The sequence below is a fragment of the Clarias gariepinus genome, chromosome 19 (genome assembly GCF_024256425.1).
Source record: "Clarias gariepinus isolate MV-2021 ecotype Netherlands chromosome 19, CGAR_prim_01v2, whole genome shotgun sequence".
NCBI classification, from domain to species: domain Eukaryota; kingdom Metazoa; phylum Chordata; class Actinopteri; order Siluriformes; family Clariidae; genus Clarias; species Clarias gariepinus.
In genome coordinates, this window is record NC_071118.1 from 23,006,395 (window position 1) to 23,022,516 (window position 16,122).

The 16,122-nt window shown below is 36.9% G+C and overlaps 2 protein-coding genes across 3 annotated transcripts; one reads left to right on the plus strand and one right to left on the minus strand.

Moving 5' to 3' along the window:
- Positions 1–325: 325 nt before the first annotated feature.
- On the minus strand, positions 326–10,751 carry LOC128508086 (endoplasmic reticulum metallopeptidase 1-like). 2 transcript variants are annotated; one of them, XM_053479322.1, is made up of 15 exons: positions 10,471–10,751; positions 9,571–9,875; positions 9,191–9,318; positions 8,275–8,380; positions 7,958–8,104; positions 7,614–7,706; positions 6,912–7,124; positions 6,137–6,372; positions 5,830–6,004; positions 5,459–5,598; positions 5,182–5,334; positions 4,229–4,416; positions 2,923–3,038; positions 2,253–2,395; positions 326–1,322 (listed from the first exon to the last, which is right to left on the minus strand). In XM_053479322.1, exons 1-15 carry the CDS (start codon positions 10,731–10,733, stop codon positions 1,152–1,154), a joined length of 2,577 nt encoding a protein of 858 aa, XP_053335297.1. In that variant the 5' UTR covers positions 10,734–10,751; the 3' UTR covers positions 326–1,151. The 2 variants fall into 2 exon arrangements, with proteins under 2 accessions (XP_053335297.1, XP_053335295.1); XM_053479320.1 differs by having other exon boundaries at positions 5,408–5,598.
- A 2,029-nt stretch (positions 10,752–12,780) lies between these two features.
- Positions 12,781–15,687, plus strand: mlana (melan-A). Its single transcript, XM_053478906.1, has 5 exons — positions 12,781–12,938; positions 13,118–13,190; positions 13,481–13,577; positions 14,647–14,766; positions 15,182–15,687. The coding sequence occupies exons 2-5, from the start codon at positions 13,123–13,125 to the stop codon at positions 15,248–15,250; spliced, it is 354 nt and encodes a 117-aa protein (XP_053334881.1). The 5' UTR covers positions 12,781–12,938; positions 13,118–13,122; the 3' UTR covers positions 15,251–15,687.
- Positions 15,688–16,122: the final 435 nt, after the last annotated feature.

Sequence of the window (16,122 nt, forward strand, 5' to 3'; positions counted from 1 at the left end):
GAGCTTTCAGAAGAGCTTGGAGCAAAAAAATGAAGGCATTGGTTTCCCACTGCGCATGCGCAGATATTCTCTCTCTCTCTCTCTCTCTCTCTCTCTCTAATACACGTTCTGTATATATTTGCGCTACAGTGTTTGAGGACAACAACAGATGCCTGCGACAGTGTTTATTTCTGCTGATACAAATGATAGTACATGCCCAGTATTTACCTAGATACTGTATTTACCAATAAATGAAATGGGGCCTACAGTATCATTCTCTCCATCACCTCCATGAAGGGGTCTAGAATAGAACCCTCAGTTCTTTACAGTAAACAGAGAATCAAGATTCAAAGGCAAAGGGTGCTTTATTGAGATAACAAGTATAAAAATGTATATTACCAAAGCACAGAAACAAGTCGCAAAATTACAAAATGACAAAAATAAACTGATTTTTTTAAAATCTACACACACCTACACAGTTTTAACTGTGGAGACAACAATAAAGTGACACTAGTGATAAAAACTACTGAAAAGAAAGGAAAACAAAAGTAATAATGAAAATAATACTAAAAATGAGAAACAGAAAAAAATATTATTAATATGACAGAAGGGGAGACAAAAAGGAAGAGAAAAAATATACTAAATATAAAGTGGGACTATGCACTGTTGTGCAATTCTTTCTTAATGCAGATTGTTAGCTGTAGTATTCTTATTAATATAAATATGCCATGTTGTTTGGTGCTTTCAGACAGCTATAAATGAATGTTAATTTCAACCAGGTAATACAAATATTATTTCTCTTCACTTGGCGAGAATAAGAAAAAAAAAGCAGAGTGTTGTTCTGGTGCATGAAAGTATAACCCAAAATACCTTAAAGTAAAATAGCATGTTGATTTACATGAACTGAACAAAAACTTGTTACAATAGAAATTATTGAATACAATCGAAATTACTGCAGTTCTTGAACTGAAGATGAAAAAAAAAATCATACAGCATAATGATTAAAATTGTTGGCACTGCAATCTATTGAGGTTGTATATTTCAAATGAAAATGTAATTTAAGCATTTAAAAGTCAATGCAAAAATATTGACCTTACTAAACTGCTGTTCAAAAACAGAGTAAATGGTTAAAATACCATCTTTATTATTTTGCAATCTTACAAATTCAGCTCTCAGTACTTGTACACATGGTAAGTACTGACCTGTGATGTCACAAAAGCCCAATTTGGAAATTTCTGCAAAAACAAACTGAGGTCAGGAGTCTGCTGATCTTCTCCAAATAAATAGTGGGCTGAAATGGCGATGGAGACCATGCCGTTGTCTTCCAAATATTCTGAAGGTGGCTGAGAGAACGGGAAAAGTGACAAAGCCATTTAACTCACCACAACAAAAAAAAATGTTGACAGTTGCCATTTAGTGTTTTTTACCATCATTAATTAAAAGAGTACAGAACGGAGAGTAAAACTAAAAAGTAGTTACTAGTACCTAGTAAAGTAGTTCTCTAATTAAATAGAATAAACTTTCAATAATACATGATACATTACCCGGCCTAAAAAAGTTGCAAACTAATATTTAGTTGGGCTGCATTTAGCCTCGATTATGTTGCGTCTGTGGTTGCTGAGCTTGGACCTGACTAACTCCAGATCATAACGCTGCCTCTACAGGCATGTTCAGTACAGGGGCCAACTGTCCAACGTCACGAGCGCAAACCCAGGACATAGTTGTATAAGAAACTTAAAGCTACTCACTGCATCAGTTAAAGGAATTGGTGCCAGCTAAAACATATCAATCTCCAAACTAATTATTAAATTAATTTGCTCTTAAGTTTTAGGGGGAAATCTCCTTTCCATTTAAATCCATGTAATGAGAGGAAACAATAACCGGTCATCATTTCTGACTTTCAACTAGGAAAAAAATAAATGACTCCTTAACTTAAAATTCCTTCTCTGGAACTCAAAACAACATTCTCGACCGAGTTCAACAAGTGGCATCAAATCAACATACAGTAGCTACTTACACTAGTAGCATGCACTTCTTACATCAAAATGAATTAAACTGTAAGAACATTTGCTTTAACTCATACAATTTACTGTTTTAAGGAATAAAATATAAATCACTGAATTAGCTGAGTCTAGCTCCTTGCTATCATTGGATTTTTCATTCACGTTTTTACCCGAATATATGGGCTCAATAATGATGTAATTCTGAGCTCTGATGTGCATGTGTTCACCTTTTGTGGGATTTACTGTGCGATTCCTGTACTTTACACTTACCTTAACCTCAATCCAGAAGGTCCATGGTCCTGCATCCACACCATGAGTATATTTTATTTTATAAGTTGTCCTGTTTGCAAACGAGCAGCCTGTAAGTGAAAATCCCGGGTGGGGCATGATATTCATGTCTATGCTGCTTGGACCTGTGGAATAATTAAATCATAAAAACTTGGCTATTTACAGCTATGATCCAACTCCCATTCATAATGCACATCATTACCCTGGTACTGTACAATAATGCACAATGTTAACCCTAGATCATATTATACTCCACTTGATGTACTCTATAATCTCAGAAGAATTGTGCATATATATATATATATATATATATATATATATATACACACACACACATATATACATACATACATACACACACAAGAATCTGTAATGCAACTTATAGTAAAAGTGTCATCTTATTAAAACAAACATATGGTCAGAGTGCATTACTTTTTATTTAATTAAATTTTATTTATATAGCACTTTTAATGGTCATTGTCTCAAAGCAAATCTGTACTACTGTATAGAAACTTCTGAAAATATTCTCCAACAAATCCTTTTTAAATTTCTAATATTTTATCTGCTTTTTTACTGTACTTTAGTATCTGCTAAACCACTTACAGCTAATTCCTCCATACACATCCTCATGCAGCCTTCTGAAACATCCTACCTTTAGCTTCAAAGCTCAACTTTACTGCCCCGTCTTCTGATAATTTTTTGGACACCAGTTTAAACTCCAGGGGAGATTTAGGAGACACTGCAGGAGCAGGGAGATAAGAGTTCTGCCTGGAAAAAATATATTAAAAAGAGATCTGAGAGACTGTTATACAGCATAAACATGGCTAAATATTTCAAGCAACACGCGCTTGCCCTCCCCCCCCCCTCTATACAGAACAAAGGTCGCTGGATTTCAAATTTTATAATTAACTCAAATGCATTATTGAAGACTAGGTTGCTTTGATAGCAATCTTCAGCTCATCAGTATTGATGGGTCAGGTCCTACTCATCTTCTTCGTGACAATATCATAGATTCACAAGAGGTTCTGGTCAGGCGAGCAATACAGTGTTATTGTCAGCAAAACAGTTAGTGATTGTTTTAGAACTGTGGGCAGGCGCTAAGTCCTGCTGGAAAAAGAAATTGGCATCTAGATAAAGCTTATAAGTAGACAGAAACATGAAGTGCTCGAAAATCTGCTGGTAGACGCTGCGTTGACTTAAGAATCGGTGAACCACATTAGACCAATGCCAGTAGAAGAGGTACTGTAGCACACCTGTAGAAACATTATACCAGACTTCAAGCAACTTGAATTCTATGCCTTTACATGAAAACACATGAGGTTTTTGGACTATTAAACAATGATCCAATTCTTTTCCTCCTTAGCCAGGGTGTGATACCTCTGACATTGTCGCTCTTCTCTCCTGAAGTGGCTTGATACTAGAAATGTAACAGTTGTAGCCTATTTCCTGAAGATGTCTGGGTATGGTGTCTCCTGATGCACCGACTCCAGCCTCACTCCACTTCTTGTGAATCTCTCCCAAGGTCATGAATTGGCTATGCTTTACAATTTGCTGAAATCTGCAGTCCTCCCTGTTGCTTCTCCCACACTTTTCACTTCCAGTCAACCATCAAGTCTTCCCTATGTGTGTACTGCACTATGGTCAAGTCTGCTGTTGATTATTGATTACTGCTTTTCATAGTATCTTTTCAGACATCATTGCTCTACCCCGCCCCCCCCTTAACCATTATATAAAATGTATTTATTTAATATAAATAAATAAGTTATATTATATAATATATATATAACTGATATATAATAGTTATATATATATATATATATATATATATATACTGTATATATAACTAATTATATTAGTTATATTGTAACTAATATTCCTTGCTATAAAACTACAAAAAAGTTTAAAAACAACTTGTAAACATTCCTTTCATCTTTTTGCTACAAAAAATAAATACTCACTCGGATGTGCTGGGAAAGAGCCCGTTGAAATCACAGAAGGGTAACTCATCACTGCGGGTGTTATTGGTAATCTCGGGTATGTGAGGGGCGATGTGGCTCATTCCCGTATAATCAAAGCTTTTGATCCAATAACCAGAGTCTGTTTTCTCCAAAGAGCCATTCAAAGCGTGACAAGTGCGTGTGAAGTGCTGAAAAGTAAGTGAGGAATGAGTTTCACTTATAAATTAAAAAAATATGACAATCATCATTACTACAATACTGTCCTGCAACATGGTGCAACAAACAGGACGATACAAAACTACACCATATAGAAATAGTGCAACTAGTGGAATATTAAAAACAAAAATATACAGTATATAGAGAAACATTTCCTGGAGTAACTGTAAAGTAGAGGCTCAACGGTGCATTACATTTTCGCTACAAAACAATGAAATTATGAAATTTTCGAGTCCAGTAAGTGTGTGTGTGTGTGGGAATGGAGAGGGTGTGTCTCAGCCTGGCTGTTGAGCAAAAGCCTTCTCTGTGTAGCTGACTCACACTTAAATAAACAGAACTCAGAGAATGATCTCTTGCGTGGAAGTGAATAAGAAAAAGTGACAAAAGTGGTTTGACTGGATAATTTCATAAATGTACAGGTGTACAAGTGTTAGTTTATAACAGACAATGTGAGGCATACTCCCAGGCAGACACACTGCACAAATACCGCCGATCATTACTCAATATTTCATCTGACAAGCCCTTAATACTTCAGTTTATCATTACTCTGGGCGTCCGTGTCTGGTGTCCACATTCATTACCCAGAAGCATGAAGTTCTGTCTTTCAACATGTATTAGTGTATGATGGGGCATACACTAATACATCATGTGACACTTCTTAGTAAAGAAGACTGTACATGATTGTCAGATTGTGAAGAAAATCATATTGTCTCATTTAATATTTTTAAAGAACTTGCCTGCACTTCGACTCTTTTAGGTCGTGGACTGGCTGGATTACTTGAATACGGGAAAAAAACTCCGCAGGAAACTAGCACAAACATCACGACAAAAACTGCACATAAAGCAGCTAATGCATGCTTAGTGGTGCTTGCCAGGTACAGGAGATGAATCTGTGATTAGAAAAAGAGATTAATTTAAGAAATGTATTTAAAAAATATATACTAAGTGTGTGGAGTCGCTTACCAAATAAGAGGAAAGTAATGCAGTTGTTATAGCAATCAGTGCTGCAATCACCCTGTCAGGGGGGATATCACTGCCAAAGCGTCCCATAATGGGGGTAAAAACCTCAAACACAATCCAAATGAGGTGCAGCAGGTGAACGCAGGGGAGAGACAACCCCAACAGGTAGAAGAGGATGTAGATCTTTGACGCACCTGCACACATACAGTCACAGACACTGATAAAATACTGAACTAAACAATTTGGTAAACACCAAATTCCAGAAATACAGGGTCACATATTAAACTACATGGCCAAAGGAGTCACATGACCATCACACACATGTGTATTTTGAAAATGACATTTAAGATTTACTCAATCAATTCAACCAGGAACTACAATTTCTTAAGAAATTTGTCTATTAATAAATGTGCGGAGGCTCACACCTTTCTGTGCAAAGTGTCTGTGGAGCAGCAGCTTGGTGGCGAAAGGGAAAAACACCATGAGCATGGGAATATACGCCGAGCACAGACCACACAGAGTGAGAACAATAAGGATGAAACACCACAATAGCAGACTGACGTCGAAGAACAGGTCGCTCAACTTCAACCTCTGCTTATTCTAAGAGGGGAGTAGAGATGAACAAAGAAATGTTTCAGTACAAGTTTGTATTTTTTTCTATGGATTAAAGTAAGAAATGAATGAATGGAGGGAGAGAAAGAAGAAAGTAAAACTAAAAAAAGGAAAACGTACAAACATATGTCTCACTCTGTAGTAGTGCATTCTGGCGAGTGTGTGGATCAGAATAATCGTTCCAGCTGCAACAGATCCATACAAGCCGATGGAGGCGTAAAAGTGAGTAAACCAGAACATGGAGCGTCCCATCCTTGTGACCACCCACGCCAAACCCAGGACTGCGAGCACTGCCATGACCCAGCTGAGCACGAACACACGCAAGCCGTGGAACAGCTGCTGCCTGTACCGTCCACCTGCAAACCGCAACAACAAAATAGCAATGGGCTCATTTATCAATCTTTTTGTATGGTAAATGTTATCAGTTATGCTACCATAGTTGTATGGTAAATGTTTTTATATGCCAAACTGAACTTAAATAAAAAATCTTACTTGTGGTAACCAACTTATTTGTCTTAATATATTTTTTTGCTTTCAATGTAGTCATCAATATAAATTCCCAGGGTGTATTACTACACTCTTATTACATTTTGCAGTGCAACTCAATATGTTTGCATTTAAACTTGCAAAGATAATGAGCGTTTGAACGCCTATATTAATGTTTTAGTGCTACTGTTAGCTAAGTAGACATAAAAAAATACACAGACAGCTTAATACATAAAACCCAATGCTATTGATTTATAGATCGATGTTAAAAAATGTCCAATTTTCTTTTTTTTTTTCCCTCCATCTTGTATTAAGTGTAAATGATAAATATTACTAGCTTCTAGCAAACGTAACAATTGACTTTCACAGACTGACCTACAACATTTGGTGTGGGTGTGAGTATACATACACACTTCTTTAGGCCATAGATATTTCTTAGCGAGATAGATAAGGCTTGCAACAGCAACCGCGTAGTTGATGACGGAACCAAATCGTGCTGGATAAACCACCATCGTGAGACCCAAGACATCGAAAAACACCATGCTACCATTGCGATATTCTGATGGGTCAGCCAGTGTTTCCATGGTGACCAGATGCTTCAGTAGGGCCAGCACATTGTCACCTGGTGACACACACACATCAAATTAAAAAAATAACAAAAAATATTTAAAAGTTATATTTGAAATGATTCTATGTACTTGTAGGATACCTGGTCTGGCCACTTTTCATATGTGCACTAGGCCAGTTCAAGTGTTTAAATGAGTCCACAGGCTCCCAGAGGCTTGTACAGGTGCATCAGGGGGTCAGGGGTAGCTCAGTGGTTAAGGCATTGGACTACGGTTTGGAAGATCCCAGGTTCAACCACCAAGTTGCCACTGTTGGGCCCTTGAGCAAGCCCCTTAACCCTCAACTGCTCAGATGTGTAATGAGATAAAAATGTAAGTCGCTCTGGATAAGAGCGTCTGCCAAATGCCTAAATGTAAATGTAAATGCATCATTTAATGTGCTTCCCTCCTTATCCTGATGCACTCATCACTGGAATAGGGTCAGTCTGAACTAAGAGACTATAACTTCCTTCAAAAACAGTAGAGGTTTGCTGGTGTGTATGTACCTGCTCTCTGAATGGAGTCCGTGAGAATGCGATCTGGAGTGTCGTACTTGGTGTGGTAGAGATAACCATTTTCAATAAAGGCCAGATCAATACCTGCAGGGAAATATAAACGCAATATAATATATACATTTTATTCATAAGGCAAGTGCTCTATGAACATCTACAGACAAGTCAAAATGTTTGGACATTTTTGAATGTAAATGTCTCTTAATCTACCTTCAGACGTATGCGTTTACTTCTACCTACTGTATAGAGCTGCCTACTTATTAATCTGTCTATTCATCTAAAAGTTATTACATATAAAGTGTTTCTGCATTCATATGTGTTTTCGTGTGTACATATACCAGGAATGTTGCTAAGGGTTGTGAAGATGTGGAAGTCAGTATATGAGGGAATAACGCCGCTCTGGAAAATTTCCTGCCCCATGACTGAGGCAAAAGGGTGTTTAACAGCATCAGCGTACGCTTGAATCAACCACGGGTTTTCTGGACCTGAACACAACCAGGAAAGTCCAGGATGGTCAAGCAGATTTTCGTTACATATTTTTCTCCGAAAACAGTTACAAATGTCACAATGTTTTATTAATGAATGAGCATTAACTGAAATAAAACTGATTACTCAAGGAACAGTTTGGTGAATAAAAGATCATGTGTGTATGTACCTGTCTGAAAAACCAGTTCCTTTCCTCCGACGCCACAAGCCTCCAAATTCACAAATGCTCTGATCTTCTTCACCAGCTCATGTTGAGTGACAAAGCCATGACTTGCCTGTTACAACAAGATGCACAGACAAAGTAATATATATATATATATATATATATATATATATATGGAAGCTTGGATTGCGAGTACCTTGGTCTGCGAGTGTTTCACAACACGAGCAGAAATTTTTAATAAAATTTTACTCGGTAAAGGAGTTTGTGTGTGTGTAAAAGTCGTCCTACACAGCAGCCCCCTTCCTTCTCTTCCTCTCCTCCCTCTGACTGTCTGAAAGCTGGTGTGTGTGTCTCTAACGGTAATAGGGTTAGGGTTAATAATGTAATTTATTGAGATGCACCTGTATGTACGTGTTGTGTGTGTGTGTATGTATATATAAATAAGAGTCAATTGCAAAAAAATCCGTTTCTTATTTTTTCTCACAGCTGCATGTTTTGGAGAAATTAACAGTTTTGTCAACTGTTGACACTATTTCTCCTAAATTAAAAAATGTAACTATTGTTATTTAGAGGTTATATTAAAGGAATATATAAAGAAATGAGTATTTGGTGGAATAACCCTGATTTACAATTACAGCTTTCCACTAGGTTTTCACATTTCTGGTAGGTAACTTTATACCACTCTCAAAAACACAGACAGCTCAGAATTGCTTCGGTTTGTGACCGTCCATCTTCCTCTTGATGACATTTCAGAGTTGTCTGGAGTAAACTACAGAGCTGTAGTGGCAAGAAAAAGTATGTGAACCTTTTATATTTATATCCCATCTAAGTCTCACCCGCCCTCTGACATAACCCTTCTGTCTCCTCTTGCATTTCAATACTTCTTTAATTTTCCAACCATCTCTCTTTCTGTTAGTCTCACCAGAAGGTGGGCCTCCTCAGCACCATTAAACAAAAAGATGACACCGTGATTTAATGGAATAGAAAGATCAGATATTGAGTGCAACACTTCCAGCATCACGGCACAGCTTACGGCATCATCACTTGCTCCTGTTACATATGTACACACACGCACACACACGGAGAATAATACATTACAAGGCAATACGTCACAGTACTTCAAAAAGATAATTCTATTAAATGTGTTTATAACGTAATCCTTCTTACTTGAGGTACACACTGACATGAGTCTATACACTAGCAGGGTTTTAACTTAATATTACACTTGTTTGTGAGACTTCAATCATCACACTTACTGCTTACCCCTACAATATAAGAATAAAACATGGCAGCAGTTATTACCTGGACTACCGGGCACACTGTCAAAATGGCAGTTAGCCAGTACGAAGTGTTCAGCTCCATCTCTGGGTTCGAGCCGGACCACAATGTTAGTGATCTGATCATAGCAGCTGGTGAAATCGGCCGGGAATTCATCGGTAAATGAGCCGCTGTGTTTGCGCGTCTCCACTGTGATGGTGTTGGGCCCATCTACACTTTCGCTTCGCACCCTCTCCAACTGCTCCAACAGGAAGTTCACCGTCATGATTTCATTCTCAGCACTGCCTACGGGTCGAGGCCCCACGCTGGTGATGCTCTCCAGGTACTTCCTGTTACACACAAATGACTCAAATGTGAAATAGGAAGCAAAAAGCTTGTGATTTGTTGGTCATTACACAATACTTGTTTTTACTTTTATAGTATAAAATACTGATGCTGGTTCAAGGAGATCATTTTTATTATTAGTCAGAATTTTGATTAAGTTCAGACTAGAGATTTAGGCTGATAACATCAGTGGTAAGTACGTAAGAGAGAGGCATCCAGCGTAAAACTTGTGCCAAGCTTAACAACGTATACGTATACACACACACACACACAATATTGTAGATAAGTATATACTCAGCAAAATGATGCTTTTTTTTCTTAGAGGAAGTAAATGCTTAGTGGCTACAGACAACTCTGTAGACAATTAAGCAAGAGATGACTTTTTTTAAATGGCACGAGCAAACTTAAACAAGCTGGGATAAAGTCAGTATAAAAGTAAATATGATGATGTGTAACGCACTTGAAACTGAAGAGAATGAAGAAGGCGGGACATGTGGTGACAGAGCGAGCTCGTGACTTTGGGCTGATACGCTGGGCTGTCCCCTAGAGGTCCAGCTTCAGTCCTCTACACCAGTGCACTCTATGAAGCGCAGCGCTTACCTTGCCCTGGTGGCGTCGAACTCGCCGGTGGACTTTCTTATAATGGGCTGCTTCATACACACATACGCGCAAACCCAGAGCGCGCATATGAGCACGAGCACGAGCGCGCACGCGCCTCGTTCGCTTAACATGCACGCGCCTTGGTGATATTTCTTCTCCAGCTCCGAGTCGCCGCTTTCACGGCGCTTTGCGGTGTCGCAGTTTTCAATACACACGTTATTTATTGAGGATTTTCGCATCCGGACGACGGTGCCATCTTCCATTTTAAAGTTCCTACTAAACTAATCGGGTCCGCCCCCGAGAAAGTTCGGACTTCCGGCATCACGTGACGTCACCGCGACCGATTACGTTTAAGACTACAGAACACTTTCGAACTGTTTTTCAACTGAGTGCGATAGAGATTTTAAATTCTTGACAAATAACAATATATATAAATATATATATATATATATATTTATACATTGGAGGACTCGAAGCCAGTTTTAGAAAATGTTCTGTCTGTAAGTCTGTCTAGACAGATTTTGTCACAGCATCACAAAAAGACAGAATTTAATAAAACCTTTGTAGTCTGTTTATCTGCCTGAAGTTAATCAAATCAAAATGTTGAGTAAAAGCAATGTTATGAACAGTCATGTTGTGAATTTAATAATCTACATTAAAATAAGCTTCTTGCACCATATAAACAAACACCTGCACCAATAGATATTAATTAGGAAAGATAAACTGAATATTTTTTACTGGGATTAGTTCATATTTTTACTGCTGAAATAACAGTGATGAAGTAGTATAAGTGACTTTTAACGCGCTAGAGTCGTTTTAAGACAAGACTTCAACTGTATCTGATTTTTTTTTCTTTCGATTTCTCATCTGATTCACTCTCCGATTACCAGACAGGGAGTGTATTTGACTGATGATGAAGGAAGTACAACTTAGTGTAAACAAGGCTTTTCTAAATCCTCCTTTATCCTTTGATTTTAATAAGATGAAATGACAGTAGGTAGATTCAAAATCTTTCTGTGAACTGGGTATATTTTGTACAATTTCCAAATTTTTAGCCACCAATCCAGTGGAAACCAATACCATATAATGTTCTCACACCAAACAACAATTTTGTGATATTAGTTTTTTTTTTTTAAATGAAGGGGTTCATCCTTGTTGCAGGCGGATATGTACACTACAAGGGATTCAACCTGAAATATTTGTGTCACTAATTAAATTAGCCATCTCCCGTCAAGAGGTCGCCGTGGCACACCATCTGATCCACACAACTTGGCACAGGGTTTATGATGGATGCCTTTCTTGACGCAACCCTCCATATATGCAGAGCCAGCCAAAAAATTTAACACACTTCAAGAAAAAAAAGTGCACCGGGTGTTGTGGTGCCTTTTTATTGTGGCCAGCACTGACGTCTTTTGGTGATTTGTGCTAAGTGGGACATGTAACTGTAAATTGACATGTGACATTGTGTGAAAAATATGGCCTTATACTTTATACAAAAACATTTCATATGAACAACATTTAAAATATGTGTAAAACATATCATGTAAAGTATCTAAATCAGAAAGCGCTTTCATAAGCTTTCACACAAAAGTCCCTTATTTGTCCAGATGTTGTAGGATAAAGTGCATTCTTACATTGACTGCATCATCCACAGACCAAGCAAACTGCAGGGTGTCCAGTAAACATCCAGTGATGTCCTTCAGATAAGCCAACACCAGTCTTTCAAATGATTTCATGACCATAGATGTTAGGACAACAGGTCTGTAGTAATTAAGTCCTGTGCTTTTGCGTTTCTTTGGAATAAAAAAAAAAACATATGTTTAAAATTAATTACATCTCTGGCATGAGCACGATCATATTTTATCTCTCACTCGTCAATAAGAGCAATATTATCAAATCATGGGCATTGATTAGCACTACCGTCTAGGGGTGTTTAACAGTCTTGTGACACAGCATGACTCGCAGGTTAGGATAAGATGTGCCGGACTGACTTCATGTGTCTTAGTTAATAAAAGTTAACCAACATGTATTACTTTAGACATGTACAGGCCTCAAGTTTTGAACCAATCTTTAACAATTACCTTTATATCTAACTGTAACTATTAATGTTTTTTTTTTTATTATTATTGTTAAAATATTTCGCCTTATTGTCTTGGTTAATGTTGAAATAATAAGTGTTAATGTTTTATGCTTTAAAGTCATCAGGCTCGTTTTATGAACAAAGAGAGGAATTTAAAGTGCGTGTGTTTCATGCTTATTACTTCAGGGGCTTAAGAATGCACAACCCGTGATGGTCATAAAAGCGGGTTGAAGAAAGTATGTGTGTGAGAAAGAGAGAAATAAGGAGAGAGCAAGCTAGAGAGTGTGTGTGAGAGGGTGATAGAGAGAGAGAAAGGGAAGAACTGGACCGCATTTATTGTTTCTTTCTCTGCTTACGTGTGTGCCTGTAATCAAATTATCCAATTCAGGTAAGATTACACAGTAATATCATCTTCATTTTGGTGTGTTTATTTCATTTGCACAGTCAATTCATCTGATACCTATTAGTATTAATTGCTTAAAATACCCTAGAGGCTGTGTGTCATTGTGCATTATGTTTTTTTCCATAAATTACAGAATGGTTAATCTATTTATTTATTGTAACTAGGAGCCATGCCTCGTGGGGACTTCACTGTTCATTTTGCAAGCAGAGGACGGGGCAACTTCATCAGAGCAGAAGAGTAACGTTATATTTATCCCTTATAAATGTTTATAAAATTATTTAGAAATTTTGGATGAAGATTCATTGTTAGCCCTAGTGTTTAGTCTTGTTTCCCTCGAATACACCCGTTTTATCCTCATTACTGCAGTAGAAGTACTAAAATGTGTAACTAATGTAATTCAAGTTTCTAATAGTGCATGGATGGGTGCATGGATGGATGGATGGATAGATAGAATGTGATGTAACATAATGCTGCTATTATGCTAAAATAACATGCACTATTTAGATGGGTGTTAAATTGTCTTACAGGGCTGCTGGCATTGCTTTCTTGGCGATTGTCCTTACAGCTTTGTTTATTCTGGGCTGTTGGTACTACCGTAAACGCAATGGGTATAGACTGATTCAGGTGATTTTTACTTTTCTACTGTGAAACAAGACAGATTGTGACTAGCTATGAGATATTAGAAGGGCTTCTATATTAGCAATATTATTTCACTTGAATATAGCGTGCAATTTATTGGCACAAAGTTATGTAACGTTTATTACAGGTTTAACCCTTTTTCCTTGTTGAAATGTAATTAGATAAAAGCGCTATACAAATTAAAAAATTGAATTAAAATTGAATTGAAAGCATGAATTTCTTATCTTTTATTAAGAAACAGCATGCTTCAAAATATCAGTGTTACTCTGCTAATATTAGCTTTATGAATGATAATGATAGAAACAAAACTATATTCAACAGCACTGTGGTATAAAAAGCACAATAAGAAAAGCCTTCGTTAACTTTTCAGCTTAAAAACTAATTTTTGTCATTGAGGTGGTAATGTCAAAAAATAATCTATTTAAACAAAAGTAAAAGACTTAATTAAATGAAATAAAATTATTAACTACCTAAAATCAAGTAATGCCAATAATTGGCCATTTGTACTTGACACCATTTGCACAAGCTTACTGTAAAACCGCAAAAGTTCTATAACAAGCCATAATGGATTCGGTTCAGACTCAGATGAAAGATTACTGTAGGGAAGCTTAACTAAGTTATATCATTTCATTTTCTTTGAGAAGGGGAAAGACTAGAACTTAAAAAAAAACACACACATACAGTACTATTATTGTTGCTATTGCTGCACAGTGCAAAATATTATTAACATTTTAATAGAATCACTACTGTATAAGGCTAAATGTTCATTTTAATGTTCAAATATGACTTACTATCCAACCAGTTTTTTTTTTGGTCATTCATGAAACAAACTTTAAAAGATAACGTCACTATAAAAGACATTAAAAAAGTATCTTCGTCATAATGTGAACACTTTTGTATATGTGTAATCTGTTTAAGCTGATGTTGACACACACACACACACACACACACACAAAATAACAGATTTTAGAACTCAGCTTGCTGGAATTCTAAGGCTTGTGTTGGTCATGCTGAAGATCATGTGATCATGTGGTCTTTTTACTTGTTCCCACAGAACTCCAGAGGCCCGAGTCTATCCTGGAGGGAACTTGTGAGATCGGGACAGTACAGTGAACTAGGGCCAGCAGGGGAGAATAAAATGGCCCTCAATCAATTTAACAACACTCAATCTGCGGTAAGAAAGCTGACGATTAAAAATCAGGAGAAAAACTTTACCTCTTGAGGATTTTTCTGGCTTGCTGTGATTTTTATACCCATGACTTTCTGTGTAATACCATCCTGGTCCTGAGTCATGTGACTTGCCAAAAATGTTCAGAGCTGCCTTGTGAGACAAACAGTTACTGTAGCACAGCAATTCATGAATTTCTGAAAGGAGTGCAAGAGTGAGGATTTCTCACAATGATTCTCAGCAGGCATGTCACTAAGTATAAATTATTACTAGTAATTGTAAAGGTGAATAAAATTATTACTGGCCTTTGGAAAAAAATGCAACCAACTAAATCACTATTTGCTTACTTTTTTATTTTACCCTCATGTTTTTTTTTTTTACTGACCCATAAAAGATTTACATACTGTTTTTATTTTCGCAGTTCCCCAATGCCCCGCCAGCCTATGAGAAGATCAGCACTGGATTATCACCACCACCTTACTCACCCTAAACAAGAACAATTCAATCATATCTGTTTTATCGTTGTCGGATTTTGTCATTTGTAAATGACACAGAAATGATTAAAGAAAAACATCAATAAGTGTTTGCTAAACGAGAATGCAACAAACTAGCTTTGGACTGGAAATCTTGAAATCCAGTTGCAGAAGTGTTTTCTACATATTCAAGTCATTTTAAATGTAGATTCTTACAACTCTACACTGAAATTTAAACATATTGTGTATCAATGGCAAAGTTCTATGGAGGGTTAAACAGGTGTCTAATATATATCTAAATGTCAATAAAATAAAATCTACCGATATAACCGATGAAACATCGCTTCTGTTTAGTGCACACAAAACGTTTTTTAATCCGTGCACATTAACTGCATTTCATTGGCTATGTACATGTACTTTGCACAATAAAAATAAAGTTGAATCTAATCTAAAATTACTATGTACTGCTATCTAGCGCTAGCTTTATGTAGTCTTTGTGTAGTTTGTTAAGCCACAGTGTCATCATTCAAGCATAAAAAAACACTTGCGACAGATGATCAGGCAGGTGATTAGTATACTGGTGATGCTGAATGCTGTGCGGTTGGAACAGACAAGAGGGGAAATAAGATTGCTACTGAGGTTGTTACATAAATAACCATTTTTTAAATGATACCCTTAGGCACTTTGCAGCCTGACACAAGAAAAACCTTTGTTGTCATTTGTTTAATTCAATCTATATCATTTAATATGATGAAATGAGTGGCTAAAGACCTTTACACAGTACTGTTTCTTCTCAAGCTATCATCATAACTAACATGTTTATGTTACACTACACTAGTCATAAAGTAGTTCCTTTTGAATACGTTCCTTCTTCTTTAGACAATGTTGC

What these genes read in the sequence shown, in the direction of transcription:
- LOC128508086 (XM_053479320.1), bottom strand. Translation starts at nt 10,733, where the DNA reads ATGGAAGATGGCACCGTCGTCCGGATGCGAAAATCCTCAATAAATAAC. An exon ending in GGAACTGGTTTTTCAGACAG is followed by an intron (nt 8,105 to 8,274) that starts GTACATACACAC and finishes GGTTGTGTTCAG; the next exon opens with GTCCAGAAAACCCGTGGTTG. An exon ending in CCTTCTGGATTGAGGTTAAG is followed by an intron (nt 1,323 to 2,252) that starts GTAAGTGTAAAG and finishes CCGTTCTCTCAG; the next exon opens with CCACCTTCAGAATATTTGGA.
- mlana (XM_053478906.1), top strand. Translation starts at nt 13,123, where the DNA reads ATGCCTCGTGGGGACTTCACTGTTCATTTTGCAAGCAGAGGACGGGGC. An exon ending in ATGGGTATAGACTGATTCAG is followed by an intron (nt 13,578 to 14,646) that starts GTGATTTTTACT and finishes TTGTTCCCACAG; the next exon opens with AACTCCAGAGGCCCGAGTCT. An exon ending in TTAACAACACTCAATCTGCG is followed by an intron (nt 14,767 to 15,181) that starts GTAAGAAAGCTG and finishes TTATTTTCGCAG; the next exon opens with TTCCCCAATGCCCCGCCAGC.